This window comes from Acomys minous (genome assembly GCF_964271855.1).
Source record: "Acomys minous genome assembly, chromosome: 20".
Classification (NCBI taxonomy): domain Eukaryota; kingdom Metazoa; phylum Chordata; class Mammalia; order Rodentia; family Muridae; genus Acomys; species Acomys minous.
The window spans coordinates 21,075,513-21,091,304 of record NC_140502.1 but is presented as its reverse complement, the minus strand read 5'-3'; the positions used below and the strand labels follow the sequence as shown (position 1 = coordinate 21,091,304).

General features: G+C 52.0%; 2 protein-coding genes across 5 annotated transcripts in view; one reads left to right on the top strand and one right to left on the bottom strand.

Moving 5' to 3' along the window:
• XRCC1 (X-ray repair cross complementing 1) overlaps nucleotides 1-5,701 on the bottom strand; it is a 33,519-nt gene extending 27,818 nt beyond the window's left edge. The window contains exons 1-2 of one of the 2 annotated variants that reach the window (XM_084771389.1): nucleotides 5,505-5,701; nucleotides 4,967-5,059 (exon numbers count right to left, since the gene is read on the bottom strand). In XM_084771389.1, coding sequence (XP_084627515.1) covers nucleotides 4,967-5,059; nucleotides 5,505-5,555 — 144 coding nt within the window. In that variant the 5' untranslated portion in view covers nucleotides 5,556-5,701. The remainder of the gene's footprint in view (nucleotides 1-4,966; nucleotides 5,060-5,504) is intronic. The other variant, XM_084771388.1, reaches the window with a different exon arrangement.
• A 1,049-nt stretch (nucleotides 5,702-6,750) lies between these two features.
• On the top strand, nucleotides 6,751-14,045 carry PINLYP (phospholipase A2 inhibitor and LY6/PLAUR domain containing). Of its 3 annotated transcripts, none has more exons than XM_084770682.1 (6): nucleotides 6,751-6,895; nucleotides 7,123-7,272; nucleotides 8,185-8,301; nucleotides 13,134-13,286; nucleotides 13,391-13,534; nucleotides 13,749-14,045. In XM_084770682.1, exons 2-6 carry the CDS (start codon nucleotides 7,203-7,205, stop codon nucleotides 13,901-13,903), a joined length of 639 nt encoding a protein of 212 aa, XP_084626808.1. In that variant the 5' UTR covers nucleotides 6,751-6,895; nucleotides 7,123-7,202; the 3' UTR covers nucleotides 13,904-14,045. The 3 variants fall into 3 exon arrangements, with proteins under 3 accessions (XP_084626808.1, XP_084626810.1, XP_084626809.1); XM_084770684.1 differs by having other exon boundaries at nucleotides 6,793-6,811; XM_084770683.1 differs by lacking the exon at nucleotides 6,751-6,895 and having other exon boundaries at nucleotides 6,960-7,272.
• Nucleotides 14,046-15,792: the final 1,747 nt, after the last annotated feature.

Genomic DNA, 15,792 nt, shown 5'->3' with positions numbered 1-15,792 from the left:
CACATAGCTCATCCCGCTATTCCTAACTCCCGGCCCAGGGGATCCAAAGCCCTCTTCTGGCCTTGAAGGCACCAGGCACGCCCCTGGCGCATGTACATGCATACAGCAAAACACTCTTACACATAACATATATATATTTAATTTGGGGTGGTTTGAGACAGGTCTCACAATGTATGTAGCCCCTGGCTGTTATAGACCTTGCTATGTACACCAGGCTGGCCTTGAACTCAGAGATCAGCCTGCTTCTGCCATTCAAGTGGGCTTAAAGGCATACACAATCACACCCAGATTTTTTTTTAAATTATGTATTTTTTTAAAGTCACCAGATCTCATATTTAAGTAAAATCCTGACCTCACCATTTCCGGCTGGACACGCCTACCCGCCCTGCTCCACTCCCTCCACAGCATTCACGGCCCCTCGCCTTTGTCAGCCTTTCCCTGCCGGGGTCTCATGTAGCCCAGGTCACTGCGTATCAGATGGTCTTGAACTTCTGACCCTCCTGCGCCTGAGTACTGGGATGACAGGGACTCCCAGTTTTCGTGGTTGCAGGGGTTCACACCCAGGGCTTAGGGTGTGCTAGGCAAGCCTCCTCCACCCAGCAACATTCCCAGCCTCAGGTACCAATATGCTCATTACACACTGCCCACTGCTGTACAGACCCAGGACCACTCAGTGTCCACTTAGAGAAAGCACTTAACACACGCTTCCGGGGTAAGCGGATGAGCAGACAAAGGATGCTGCGCTTGACCTTAGCCAAAGAGCTGAGACGCGATGAAGGAACCACACCAGGTCACCAACTTCTCCACCTGTCCCCAGGTCCGCAAGCGACTTCTAATTGCTTTTCCTAGTCTCTTTTACATTTAAAGCTTTTGTTTTCAAGCGTATGGGTATTCTGCCTGCATGTGTGCCTGTGCAGCATACGGCTGGTGCCCTCGGAGGCCCGGAGCATCTGATCCCTTGCATCTGCAGATACACAAAGTTGTGACCTTCCATGTGGGTGCTGGGAATCAAACCCAGGTTCCCAGAAAGGGCAGCCTGTGCTCCTATCCACCGAGCACCTTTATCCCGTCATTTATCTGTCTAATGTACGTAAGTGGGGGCCCGCGCACGGCATATGCATGAGGAGGTCAGAGGATGAGCCCTGTGAGTCAGTTCTTTCCTTCCATCAAGCGGGGTCCAACGACTGAGCTTCGGTTGCCAGGCTGGGAGGCGAGTACCCTTCCCTACCGAGCCTTTTTGGCGGCCCTGGGTGTTTTGCTTCTTCCAAGTCCCGGAGTCACAGCCCCAAAGAAAGCGCATGCTCTTCCTGGTTGCTTCTACCCTGGTTTCCTAATTCCCCAGGCCAAACCGTCCCTGGCTCCCTAACCATCAGAGTCCTGTTTCCTCTGTCCCTAGTTTTTTGAGTCCCACCAAATGCTTCTTACACAACTGAACATCATTTTCCTGAGTGTGGTGTGTGTATGTGGGGGGGGGGGGGGGCGTCACCTGATGGTAGACAGGCCTGAAGGATCACCATACCATAGTGAGATCACCAATCCCTCCCTTCACATACCAACTCCTACAGGCTGACAGGGCACTCGGGCAGACATGATGTCACCAGGTTTTTACAACCACCCCAGCCTTGGGTGTTTTTATTCTCAATGGGTACATTTAGAGAAATGAAAACATTCGCCCGAGGTCAGGGTGAGTAAGAGGGAGAGCTAGGATTTGAATCCAGATCCTCAGACTAAGTGATAAGCAACCTGGTTCTCACACAGTTCAGAAGGCAGCCTCTTGGCTGTGTCATCTCTCTGGGCCTCAGTTTCCCTATCTGTACAATGGGGATAATGACAGTCTGTAGGTCGTGGGGCTTTACGAATGAATCAAGCCATGTGAGGTGTGTACGATACTAACTCGCAGGTTATCATGGGGAATAATGTTAGTTTTCATTACCAGTCTCTGATTAGGGATTTTAAAAACGCTTAAACACAGCCAGGCGTGGTGGCACACGCCTGTAGTCCTAGCACTTGGGAGGCAGAGGCTGACGGATCTCTGTGAGTTCGAGGCCAGCCTGGTCTACAAAGCGAGTCCAGGACAGCCAAGGCTACACAGAGAAACTGTATCTTACAACAGAAAAGTAAAATAATAAAATATTTTAAATTAAATTTTAAAAAATGATTAAACACCTAAAATTTGCCAGGAAATGTCATGGATCCATGTTTGCTTGGCTTTTTTTTTTTTTTTAAATTCTGTACAATCCTCAAAAGACTCTGTGACCCAGAACTACTGATTAAGAAAGAGGTAAAGTATATGTCCAGTATTAGAAAGTCAGGTAAGCCTTGTCCCCCTGAGACAGTGTGAGAGCTGGACACCGTGACGTGGGGGTGGGGGTGGGGGGTAGGATGGACCTCAGCATTCTGGGGAGGGGGGAGGGGCAGAGTCAGCCGTGGTGGTGGTGGTGGTGGTGGTGGTGGCAGAGGTGGGGGCGGGGCCTGAGCTGGGCGGTGTATGAACACAAAACAGACTGACAACACTGTCGAAAGCACCAACACTCAAGTCTCCGCCCTGTTATTAAAATATGTATTGGAGGAGGGTGTAGCCCTTGAGGGCAGAGGCGTCAGGCTCCCCAGGGGAGTGACATTTGGGCTACGTCAGCCATCACACACAGGTGCTGGGAGCAGTTTGCTCTCTTCACCAGAGACCCAGATTTATACTTCCTGTCAGAAACAGGGGTTTTTTTTGGGGGGGGAGGGGAGGGACTTAGGTTTGTTTGTTTGTTTTCTTTTTAAGACAGGGGTTCTCTGTGTAGCTTTGGGTGTCCTGGAACTCAGAGATCTGACCGCCTCTGCCTCCTGCCTGCTGGGGTTACAGGAGTGCACCACCACGCCTACTTGTCAGGAACAGACTCCTTAGCCAATTATTTCCACGTCTTGATGCCAGACCCTCAGTAGCAGGATGGAGGAAGTGTTGGGGTTTTGAGACCAGCTTGTCTTAAAGGGGGGTGGGGCGGGGAAAAGTTACCTCTATCCCCTATCAACACACAAAGAAAGGAAAAGTCTCCCAACCCGCAGAGCTGTGGTTTGGCTTCAGTGGGAGCGTTATAAAAGCAAACGCTAGGCCTTGGGTCCGCCTGGGTGACTGCAACAGACTGAGTCTGAGGTGACACTGATGACCTGTAGTGTGATCCAGGGAACCAGGACCCACACAACAACAGGAGGAGAAAACAATGCCCACAGGCTGCCCACTGACCTCCGCATGTATGACGCCCTGGGACATGAGTACCCATACACAGGCACACAAGCTAAAATAAAAAACAACAAAACAAAACAAAACAAAAAACCCTTTTGTTTGTTTTTATAAGACTGTGTTTCTCTGTATAGTCCTGGCTGTCCTAGACTCACTTTGTAGACCAGGCTGGCCTTGAACTCAAGAGATCCACCTGCCTCTACCTCCCACGTGCTGGGATTAAAGACATGCATCACCATAGCCTGTAGAATAATAATAATAATAATAATAATAATAATAATAATAATAATAATACCACCACCATAGCCTGTTTAGTAATAATAGTAGTAGTAGTAGTTGTTGTTGTTGTTGTTTGGGTTTTTTTTAGTAGTAGTAGTAGTTTGGTGTTTCTTTCTGAGACAGGGTTTCTCTGTGTAGCCTTGGCTGTCCTGGACTCACTTTGTAGACCAGGCTGGCCTTGAACTCACAGAGATCCGCCTGCCTCTGCCTCCCAAGTGGTGGGACTAGAGGCGTGCACAACCTCGCCTGGCTTGTAATAAATAAAAAATGTAAAAAGCAGTCAGAAAGAAGTCAGCCAGTCTGGGGGACATGGCTCAGTGAGTAGACTTCTTGCCTAGCCTGTCCAAGGCCCTCAGTTCGTACCTCAGTACTGCGTGAGCGTGTGTGATAGTGAGTGTGAGAGTGTTGTAAGTTAAAGGAAAGACAGACAAACAACAGGTGTTTAGCTTGATGGTATCCACCTGGAATCCCTCTGCCCCAGACGGTCACGGGAGAATCAGGAGTTCAAGGCTAGCTTCAATGTAAGAAACCAAAAGGGGGGTGGGGAAGCAGGATATATTGGCGCACGCCTTTAATCCCAGCATTCGGGAGGGTGAGGCACGCACATCTCTGAATTCAAGGTCAGCCTGGGGTGGGTAGAGACCCTGTCTCAAAATCAAAACTACTCAGCACTCAGGAGGCAGAGGCAGGTGGATCACTGTGAGTTCGAGGCCAGTCTGGTCTACAAAGTGAGTCCAGGACAGCAAAGACTACACAGGGAGACCCTGTCTCAAAAAAAACAAAACAAAACAGGAGAAAAAGAAAGAAAGAAAGAAACCAGCCAGCTGGCTACTTATTTCCCCTCCCTGCACTTGTCCCATTTACTTATTATTTGTGGTACCAGGAACAGAACAAAGGGTCTCACATGTTCCAGCAAGCCCTGTACGGCTGAGCTATATTCTAACCCTTCTGTTAGTAATCCTCACGGGGGTAGTTACTTTTTATTTTCGAGACGGGTCCGAAATGGTCCAGGCTGGCCTTGAACTTGTGACCCTCCTACTTCAACTTCCCAAGCAACTGGGATTATAGGCCTGAGCCACCAGCCCCTCCAAGTCTGCCCTCGTACAATGACACTGACTTATGTAGATACTTTTCATGACCACCTTCTAGCCCCTGAGGTCACAGGAAACACAGTTATGACTGACACTGTCCCTGCTGGGGGAAACTGAGGCCCAGAGGTAGAATCAATTTACTCAGGAGCACCCACTGATACCTAGTCCTCTCTGGGCTCAGTCTCTTTTCTCCTCCGCTGGGGTGGGGGTGGAGGGGGCACAGGGATTCCAAAGCCTATTTTCCAGGCAAATTAGCTGTGCAAGTACTCTCTACCGTAGAAGGGAAAATGACTCAACCTACAGCTCGGGAGTGTCAGGGGCTCACAGCCCCGGGAGCGTGGGAGAGAGGGTTGGGAGAGGGCAGCATCACCTGTAGGACCACAGAGATGGTCTTCTCGCCTGCCTTGGCTGCCCGCCACTTCCGGTAAGTGTCGGCCTTGAGGAGGTTTTCTGCACAGTGGGTCTGCAGGCAAGAGCAGAAACAGAAAGGTGGACGGCCTTTAAATAAAGCTCATTTTAAAACTTAATAGTAGTAACTTTTCAAACTTGAAATTCCCAAGAGCTACACGACTCTACACAACTTAACTTCCTGCCAGTCCACGCCCCCCCCCCGACTCACAGAGACACACCCACACCCGCTCACACCCCTGCCCCCCAGTTTTCTTCACACCGAGCTTTTCTTCAGCTCCCCCCCCGCCCCCCAGAAGTTGCCCAGGGCCCCCCTTTCTCCTTACTCTCCACAGTGGCCCCAAACTTCCCTGATTGCCCATTTCTCCCGGATTGCATGTGCAGCCTGTGGAAACCCCACGCACGGCCCCCCTTGCAACCCTACCAAGTCCGTCCCCCCCTTTGCTCAGCCTCCCTGGGGAAGCCCCAGTCTTCCCGCCGCTCCCACGTCAGCCCCTCACCGAGTCCTGGCTGCTGCAGGACACGACGTGGCGGAGGCTGATCTCCGGCATGTCCACGCCCGTGGACGCGCGACTGACCAGAGGAGAAGGGTTCCAGTTTATGGAGGGGGGGGGCGGGGGGCGAAAGCAAGGCAAAGGAGAAGGTTGAGGGAAGCTCGCCCTGCACGGGACTCACTGCGCAAGCGCACGGGGCTCGGGCCTTTCAAACCGCGGCGCGCGGGCGCACACGTCGGCACTGCGCATGCTCGCTTGAGCCTCTCCAGCCGAGGCGCCCGGTCCCCTTAGCAACAAGCTTTTCCTCCGGCCCCGCCTCTCTCTGACTCCACCACTCCCAGGCCTGCCTTCCCGATGACGTAGGGACTCGGCTTCCGGGAGCCTAGCAACAGGGGCGGCCTCACTGATTGGGTCCCTGCGGGAAATTTGCCGCCCTCATTGGACCGCGCGGTTACCAACCAAACCGAAGCCCTTAGAAACGCCGAAGCTCTAGCTGAGAGTTGTCCCGGAGCCTGTATCCTGCCTGCGATGCGATCTCTCCCACCTGTTGCTGCGGACACGCTCTTTTCCCGTTCTCTCTCCAAACACAGACATACAGACGGACAGACGGACAGACAGACAGACACACAGAGAGAGAGAGAGAGAGAGAGAGAGAGAGGGAGGGAGGGAGGGAGGGAGAGAGAGAGAGAGAGAGAGAGAGAGAGAGAGAGAGAGAGAGAGAGAATGAGAATACATAGATGACAGAGATCTCAGACCTTGACCTGACCACCAAAAGAGAGGGAGACAGACCCTGCACACAAATTATGCACCACGGGGGGGGGGGGCTGGAGAGATGGCTCAGAGGTTAAGAGCACCGGCTGCTCTTCTGAAGGTCCCGAGTTCAATTCCCAGCAACCACATGGTGGCTCACAACCACCTGTAATGAGATCTGGTGCCTTCTTGTGGTGAGCAGGCACACATGTGGGCAGAATACTGTATAAATAATAAATCTTTTTTAAAAAGAAAATGTATTTTAAAAATTATGCACCACGTATTACTCGCGTGCGCGCACAACCAGCCCGGCATGCTTCCACGAGTGCCTTGGTTTCCTAAAGCTCTGAGAGCATTTGTCTTCCCTCTTCTCCCGTCTCCCGGCCGGCCGCTGACAGGCTGTCTTCTGTTCGGTCCCCTCAACACCCAGGGCGGGGTTGGAGCTGTTCAGAGCTCAGACACAGAAGAGTGAGTGTGAGGCAGCCACACACGAAAGGGAAAGGAAAGGCGACCAAGGCGCCCGGCCCCCGCAGGACGCGCCTAGACATGCTGGGCGCTCCCAGGTTAGGACCCAACCCACGCTGGGCGCCTCCTTGGGAAAAGAGAAGAGGGGGATGCCAGCCTCCAAAGCTGCGCTGCATCCGCAAGTAATCACGTGACCCGAACTCCAACCTTGGGGGTGGGGGGGAGTAGATACATAAATAACCTTCTGGGTCCCAGTGGAAAGAGACACCAAAAATCTAGAGTCCTTGGGTCCCAGTGCAGGAAAGTGCTGGGTCCAAGTGGTTCAGTTTTTCCTGCGATTCCATGGCTCCAAAGCCGGAGGCTGTGGAGGACTGCCATGGATCCTGACCTCAGCTATTTCTCACCCCAGGGTGAAGGTGGGAGCAGACCCGCCCTTCCCCGGCTTCCTATAAGGGCAGCCGACCTGGGACTACAGGTTCACACACCACCATGAGGCTGTCTAGGAGACACAGGACCTTCCTGCTGGCTGGCACACTGCTCTGCACCCTCTTGGGTCTCGGTAAGTGACAAAGGGACCTGGCCTTGTTCCTGGTGCCTCAGATGGCATTGAGCAAAGTCTTCAAGAGAGAGAGAGGAGTGTCCTAAGAAACCAGATTTGGGGGGGGGGAGGTAGGGAGGAGAAAACCTGGGGTCTGAGAAGGTTTGATGGGCTCTGCATGGGCTGTCCCCTAGGAAGGGACTCAAAACATGACATCTGAATCCTAGGAAAGCAGATGACAGCTTGACTATCCCGAGGCAATCTTTAAAATGTAACTAATTCATAAGAGGGAGGGGGAGAAGAGAAGAGGAGAGAGAGAGAGAGAGAGAGAGAGAGAGAGAGAGAGAGAGAGAGAGAGATTCTTTCTTCACTGTCCCTGAGACTCAGATGGTTGGCTCCTCCTCTGCCAGGACCACGGTATAGGCGCCCGTGAATCCCTCTGGCCGTCTGTCTTCCTCTTTGACTTAGGACACAGACCTCAGAGTCAGGTACCCCCGCCTGAGCTACCAGACTTCCGTGGTACCTTCTAGGAGACGAGTTCCACACCCCAAAAACCAGCTGGACCTGAAATTTTACAAAAAGCCCCGTAGAAACCTCTGCCGCGACCCCTCCCTGCCTCTGAGCTTTCTCAGAGGACCCTGGCGTCCAAAGTCCCCAAGCCTTGTAATTATTAAGTAAAACAGGCTCTGTGGTAGAGTCATTTCCCGCCCTGGAAGCCACTTCGCTGGCATTGCCACCGCTTGACTATCAGACTCCAGACAGTTCCTTGCTGCCCCGCCCATGAAAACCTAGCAAGACACGGGTCCCTCCCCCCAAAAGTCATCTCTCCTAGTCCCCTGTGAGATCCAATGCCCACGTCATGATCTGGAGACCACCCCACCCCGCCCCCGCCCCCACGACCACACGGCCTATTCCCTGCTCTCCTTGTTGCAGGGTGCCCTCTAAGCTGCGAGGTGTGCAGGGGCTCGGGGCACACATGCAGCGGGAAAATGAAGACCTGCGATGCCGGCAAAGACGCATGCGTGGTTCTCGTGAGCGAATCCAGCACAAGTAGGAGGGTGTGGCTTCGGCCAAGGGGGTGGAGAGGGTTGGGGGCGCCCTCATGGTAGAAGATCCCACCCTGTAGGGTGGGGGGTGGTCACAATGACGTAGGAAGAAGCTCAGAGGAGGGTTGTGGTGCGCCAGAGACTCTGCAACTGAGGCGGTCCTAAACAAAGGAAGATGGGGGAATGAAGAATGGACGCAGCAGTCAGGAGCACTGGACCTGTGTTCAAGTCCACATGGTGGCTCACACTGGTCTGTAACTAATATGCCAGGGGATCCAACGCCCTCTTCTGGCCCTCACCGGCACTGCACACTTGTGGTGCGCATACGCACACAGGCTAAGCACCCAAACACATAAAATAAAATGGATGGGGGTGGGGTGGGTAGAGAGCTGAGTGAGGAAAAGATGAGAGGATGCAAGAAACTAGCAGGGAGGGAAGAGTGTCTTTTGAGGGGGGGATTTTTCAAGACAGGGTCTCTCTGTGTAGCCTCGGCTCACTTTGTAAACCAGGCTGGCCTCGAACTCACATCGATCCACCTGCCTCTGCCTCCCGAGTGCTGGGATTAAAGGCGTGCGCCACCACGCCTGCCCCCCCCCAAAAGAGTGTCTTTTTAAAGAAAGATTTTATTTGTAATTATGGGGGGAGGGGCGCCATGCGAGTAAGTGCTGTGCCTGGGAAGGCGGGAATAGTTAAAGGCGGTTCCGAGATACTGGCGATGCGAGTTGACCTTGAGTCGTTTGGAAATGCAGTTCATCTCTCAAGCACAAGGGAAGGGCAGAGGGGAGGGTCAGGCAGAAGCCAGGAGAGACAGGAGGGGTCAGGGGGACCATAGGCCTGAGGGATGGAGCAGTCTGGAGAAAGCAGAGATGTTGGGACACAGTGATGGGCAGGGGGATGGTCACAAGTCTGAGGCCAGCGTGGACTGCACAACCAGATCCTGACTGAAGAGCAAGCAGAAAAGGAGAGGAGGAGGGAGAAGGGGGGGGGAGGAGAGAAGGGGGTGGGGGAGAAGGGGGGAAGGAAGGAAGGGAAGGTATGGAGAGGGAAAGGGGGAAGGGAGAGGTGGAGGGGAGGCTGAAGAAAGGGGAGGGGGGTGAGGAGAGCCTGGCCTAAATCCAAAAGAGCATCCCAGACCTCAGAGATGAGGAGGAAATAGAAAAACGTGGGGCAGGTGTTTAGTCTCAGTGGAAAGATAGAGCATTAACTATAAGAGGGCTGATTCCCAGCCAGGAGAGGGACTGCAGGCTCTAACAAATGAGGGCCATGTCTTTTTGTTTTTTTAACATTAAAAGTGTGTGTGTGTGTGTGTGTGTGTGTATGTGTGTATGTATGTATAGGTATGTGCATGTGTGTATGTGTATGCATGTATGTGTGTTATGTGTGTGCATGTGTGTGTATGTATGTATGTGTGTTATGTGTGTGCATGTGCGTGTGTGTATGTGTGTGCGCGCGCACGAGTGTGTGTGTGTGTGTGTGTGTGTGTGTGTGTGTGTGTGTGTGTGTGTATAGGTCCGAGAACAACTTGTGGAATTAATTCTCTCCTCCACCGTGTGGTTCTCAGAGACCGAACTCGGAAGACCGTGAGGCTTGGTGCAAGCGCCTTTATCTACTGAGTCATATTGACAGTCCTGAGGTCACCTTTAAAAGAAAAGATAATTTATTTTATTTTATGTGCGTTGCTGTGGGGCATCAGATCCCCTGAAACTGGAGTTACAGACAGAGCTGTCATGTGGGTGCTGCAAACTGAACCCTGGCCTTTCTGGGAGAATGGTCAGTATTCTTACCCACTGAGCCATCTCTCCAGCCCTAGGGCATCTTTGAAGGCAGGACAATAAAAGCCTATTCAGAAGGCAGGTGTGAAAGGAAGGTGGGAATGAAGGCCGACTCCGCCCTGCCAGGCCAGCAGTTTTGTCAGGTGAATGACTTTAGAGAAAGCTTTGAGTGCTGTAAGCCAGAAGGGTTTTATCAAGAGGGACAATAAGGCAATGCCTTGAAGGTAGGAAGAGCCCACCTCACAAAGACGCAGGGTGGACTGAGGTGGCTTGGGAAGGGACCAGGTCAGACAAGCAGGGGGGCGAGATAGAGACCCAGCAGGTAGAGACCCAGGTGTGGAGGACCTGAGTTTACGAGGTGATGGAAAAAGAAATGACTCCTGGGAGCTGGCCTCTTAACCTACTCACTGGGGGCAGGTATGCACATATGTACACTTTATTTTACCGGGACATGTGTGCACATACGTACACTTTATTTATTTATTTATTTATTTATTTATTTTGGTTTTTCAAGATAGGGTTTCTCTGTGTAGCCCCGGCTGTCCTGGAACTCATTATGTAGACCAGGCTGACCTTGAACTCAGAGATCCGCCTGCCTCTGCCTCTGCCTCCTGAGTACTGAGATTATTAGAGGTCTGTGCCACTATTGCCTGGCTTATTTTATATATATATATATACATATATATATATATGACAAAAATTTAATGAAAATTGGCTGGCGGGTATGTACAGTCCCTGGTGCCAGTCACAGGGGACTGTCATAGGAATGTAAAACAGAGCGGATGGTGTAGAAGAAAATGTTAAATATTGTCCCCCTCTGGTCCCTTCAAAGATCCCTCAGCCTGCTTCTCTGCCTCTTCTTTTATATCTTTTAGAATTTTTAATGAATGAATGAATGAATGAATGAATGACTTAACTTTACATCCTGGTCATAGCCCCATTCCCTCCCTCCTCACCTCCCAGCCCCACCCACCCTTCCTCTTCCCCCTTCCCTATTCCTCAGAAAAAAGGGAGCTCCACTTCCAATCCACTCCAATTCTTCAGCAACAGCCTCTTCCCCTTGTGACCTGGCAAGACAGTCCCACCAGGGGGAGATGATCAAAAAGCTGGCAACAGCATCTATGTCCGAGACAGCCCCTGCTCCCCTTACTAGAGGACCCACATGAAGCCTGAGCTGCTCATCAGCTACATCTGTGTAGGGGGCCGAGGTCCAGTCCATGCGTGGTCCTTGGGTGATGCTTCAATGTCGGCAAGCCCCTCCAGGACCTGGTTAGTTGGCTCTGTTGGTCTTCTTGTGGAACCCTTGTCTCCTCCAGGTCCTTTTTTTTTTCCTGCCCCCCCCCCCATTTTTCCACAAGAGTCCCTACACATCACCCAATGTTTGGCTGTGAATCTCAGCGTCTGTTTCAAAGCACTACTGGGTGGAGCCCCTCAGAGGACAATTCTGTTAGGTTCCTGTCAGCAAGCATAGCAGAGCATCGTTAACAGCATCAGGGGTTGGCTCTCTCTCTCCTTGGGTGGGTCTTGGGTTGTGCCAGGCATTGGTTGGGCTTTCTCTTAATCTCTACTCTGTCTGGTCTATCTTTATCCCTGCACATCTCGTAGGCAGGGTAAGTTTTGGGTTGAAATTTTTGTGCGTGGGTCGGTGTTCCCCTCCCTGTTTGACATGTCCTCTTCAGTGTCTATGGTCCCTGCTACTAAGAGTCTCTGCTAGAGCCCCCCTCATGTCCTCCCAGGAACCTGGCCTGACTTAGGTCTGCAGCTTGTCCCAGAAATGCTCCCGTGCACAGTTTTTCTTTTCTCTGCAGGCCTTCTGTCCTCTTCCCCCGTTCCCCTTCTTCTCCCCCATATCTTTTAGAATTTCACAATTTTCTTTAGTCCATTCACCAGTCCTGCTGAGTTCGTGTTCAAAAGCCCCATCCTTAACTCCATCGCGCACTCTGTAAACTCTTTTTGCAACTTCTTGAACTCCATCGCGGCAAGTCATTTGTTTCACCCGAAGCCCTTCTATTTCTGTGTCTGCGGTTTGCCTGGCTTTGCCAATGTCACAACCGCAATAACGAAACGCCGGATGGGTCGGTCCTGTGGAGCTGTGTGTGCCATCATGCACACTGTCAGACCCTTAACAGGAAACTGCGGTCCAAAGACCCGACGGCACCATGGCATGTGTAAGCGTGTACGTGACAGCAAGATGCTTTGGAGGAATGTTATAGGCAAAGTTAGATCTCAGGTCGACTGCGTCTTCTCTTGCTATGTCTGCGACCCGACGAGCATCTGCCAACGGGCCTGTTGCCGCTGTTCCAAGCTGTCAATCAACATGAGGAGGGCTTCCTAAACTCCAGGAATGACTAGCTTTCCTAAGTCAAAGACAGTGCTGTCTTTTACAGCTCATCCCGCTTGCTCACTGTTCCCCCAGCCTCACGGCATACTTGACGTGTGAAAACTCTTCCATCAGGAGATAAGAAGCTGCCCAACAGGTCTCTGTGCCCGTGGAGCTCATGGTGCTGACCAGGAGGCTGCAGCGTCCTTCCAGGCCTGAAGTCATACACAAACTTTAATTTTTTTTTTTTTTACTTATTTTTTTTTTTTTTTAGCATCGCACACCTTCAATCCCAGCACTAGGGAGGCAGAGGCACACTGTGAGGTCAAGGCAACGTAGTAGTGAGTTTTGGGATGGCCAGAGCTACATAATAAGACCGTGTCTCGAAAAGTTTTATTTTCATTTACGTGTATATATGTGTGTGTGTGTGTGTGTGTGTGTTCGTATGTGCACATGAGTGCAGATGCCTAAGAAGCCGAAAGGGGGTGACAGTTCCCTGGAACTGCAATTGTAGACAGTTGTAAGCTGCCAGGTGTAGGCGCTGGGCACCGAACTTGGTTCCTCTAGAAGAGCAGCCAGTGCGCTTAACCAACAAGGCAGCTCTCCAGCCCCAGTGTCTGTGGGGGGGGGGGGCGGAGGGGAGGCACGAGACTCTGTTAGGGAGCGATGAGATGGTGACCGATGGGGGAGGCAGGCAACGATTGACGGCACCACCTGCCCTCCGCTCCTGTTTCCACTCTGCAGAGGGCCGGAAGTCAGTGACCACCTTCAAGGCCTGCTCGAAGTTTAAAGACTGTTACTCTGGCTTCGTATCCACTACCATGAGCCCCAATGACTACATGGTGTCCAACGCCTACTGCTGTCAAAGTGACGGTTGCAACAGTGGCCCTGTGCCCCGTAAGTGTGCCTATCCTGTGACATCTGGCAATGCCCTTGGTGGCTTCGGGCCTCCATTTCCTTCAAGTCTCCCAACATGCTTTATTCTCTATTTTCATTCGCAGCTCCCCAGAACAATCGAACCGAGAACGGCCTGATGTGTCCCTCCTGCATTGTGCCCTTCCAGGAGACGTGCCCAGGAACCGAGGCAGCCCGGTGCGTGGGCCCGGAAACACACTGCATCTATTTCGCTGGCAACGTGCAGGCTGGTGAGCGATGCATAGACTTTGATGGGAGGGGGTGTCTCAGAAATAGAGCCCCCACACTCCCCTTTCCAGGTGATGAGAAAGTTCGGGAGACCAGGATGATGAAATGATGGGGGGGGGGGCAGGGGGCGGGTGGTGTGTGGGTACGCGCATGCGCTTCTGCGTCCATGTGCGCGTTAGACTTCTGTGTTGACTCCCTTCTGAAATGTCGTCATAGGTATTATTAACACGAAATTTGCCACGAGGGGCTGTGCTACGGAGAGCGCCTGCCACACCAAGGTAGGAGCTGAGGTACCTTCCGCCTACTATGTGTACTTCCTGCGCCGGGCCGACTGCCTTCCAGCCCCGTACCCCCCTGGCAGGGGTGAATGAAGAACTGAAGAGGGCGTGACTTGAGGTGCCTGTCTGTTCTCAGCCTGCAGCTCTCCACGTGCCTGTAAATTAAAACAGATAAAAAGAGCAAACCTCATTCATTATGCCCCGAGGCATCTTGGGAAGGTGGGCTGTACCACAGTACAGGTCTTGGTGTTTTGTTTTTTGTTTTTTGTTTTTTTTCTTCTTCTAACCCCTCGTCCCCAATTCAAAGAGGAGAGGGTCCCTATGTGGTGGCTGAGGTTGAGGTCAGAGGACCATGAGTTCAGGACCCAGCCTACACTCAGGCTGCACAGCCAGATCCTGTCTCAAAAACAAACATACAGAAAAAAAGAAAATAAAAATAAAGCCGGGTGTTGTGGCGCACGCCTTTAATCCCAGCACTCGGGAGGCAGAGGCAGGCGGATCTCTGTGAGTTCGAGGTCAGCCTGGTCTACAAAGCGAGTCCAGGACAACCAGAGACATACAATGAGAGAGAGAGAGAGAGAGAGAGAGAGAGAGAGAGAGAGAGAGAGAGAGAGAGAGAGAGAGAGAGATCCTAGGTTATCCCACTTTACACGTGGAAAAACTGAGGCCAGCTGTGGATGGCATTTGCCTTGAGTCAAATAGCTAGGATGCTTGTGAACCCTGCTTTGAACCTTGGTCTGTGACACACTTCGAAGTTTCCATGTCATATTCCGCAGCGTATGGCTTATCAACAGCCAGATCCTCAGACTCGTTGGTTGTACAGTGAAAAATGCTACGCAGAAAGCACTTACAGCAGTGGGTGCCACCTTTAGGCAGACAGTACACCTCAGTAAACACTAATCATTGTGGCAGCTGCCACTTACAGAGTGGCCATTAGTTGGCAGGTGCTAACGTTGGCACCAACGGGGGGGGGGGGCAGGCTAGGTTATGCTGTAGTAATAACTTCCTAATCTCAGTAGCTGTAAACAACAAAGGTGTATGAGTCAGCTAGGGCTGCAATAATGCCACGTAACAAACCATCCCCAAACTAAGATTTAAGACAACAAGCCTTCTTGTTTCCAAGGGCGTGGAGGTTGCCTGGGATGGCTCTGGATTTAGAACTGACTGGCTCCTTCATGAATTTCCCTGGCTGGCATAGCATGAAAGTCAAGTGCACGTAGGGTTTCTGTTGTTGCTGAGGTTAATCCTGGTAGCCCTCACTCCCAAGGTCAAAGCCAACATTCACACGGGGAGTTTCAGTGGGAGGGCGGGCTGTGTACTTGCTGAGTGAGCACCCGTCCACAAAAGGCTGGTGCTTTCCTTCACTCTACAAGTTCAGCATAATCCAAAGCTGGTTTCTGCCCTTTCCAGCTACGGATCAGCCAATTCCTTTGCCAAAGAGTAGTGCCTAGGGTTGCCTCACCTATATGACAAAGCACTGAAGTGACTTGACCACAGTCTCAGCTCCGTACGTGGAGCTGCTCACACGGCCACACCTAACGAAGAGAACACTCCTTCCCCAGTCAGAAGGCTGAGGAGAGCTGGGCGACTTCAGAAGCAGCGAGAGTGATCACCGCGGCCGCCAAGGGCCTGCTTCTCCTTTTGTCTCCTTGGCAACTGCAAAACGGGCACTAACTAGCATTCTCATGCTTGTTTTCAGGAAGATGAGTCTTAAGGTGTGAGTGTGTGTGTGTGTTAATTTGAAGATCAGACAGCTCAAATGTAACGGAGCTCCACGCCCCCAGATAAGGTTTGTCTGTGTAGCCTTGGCTGTCCTGGAGCTCACTCTGATCTCAGTGAGTTTGAACTCACAGTGACCTGTCTGCCTCTGCTTCCCTGAGTGCTGAGAGGCCTGTGCCACCACTGGCCAGCTCAGAGTAATCCCTTTCTACAGTGCACCTGTAAAGCCAATGCTTGGGAAGCCGAGGCAGAATGATGAATTT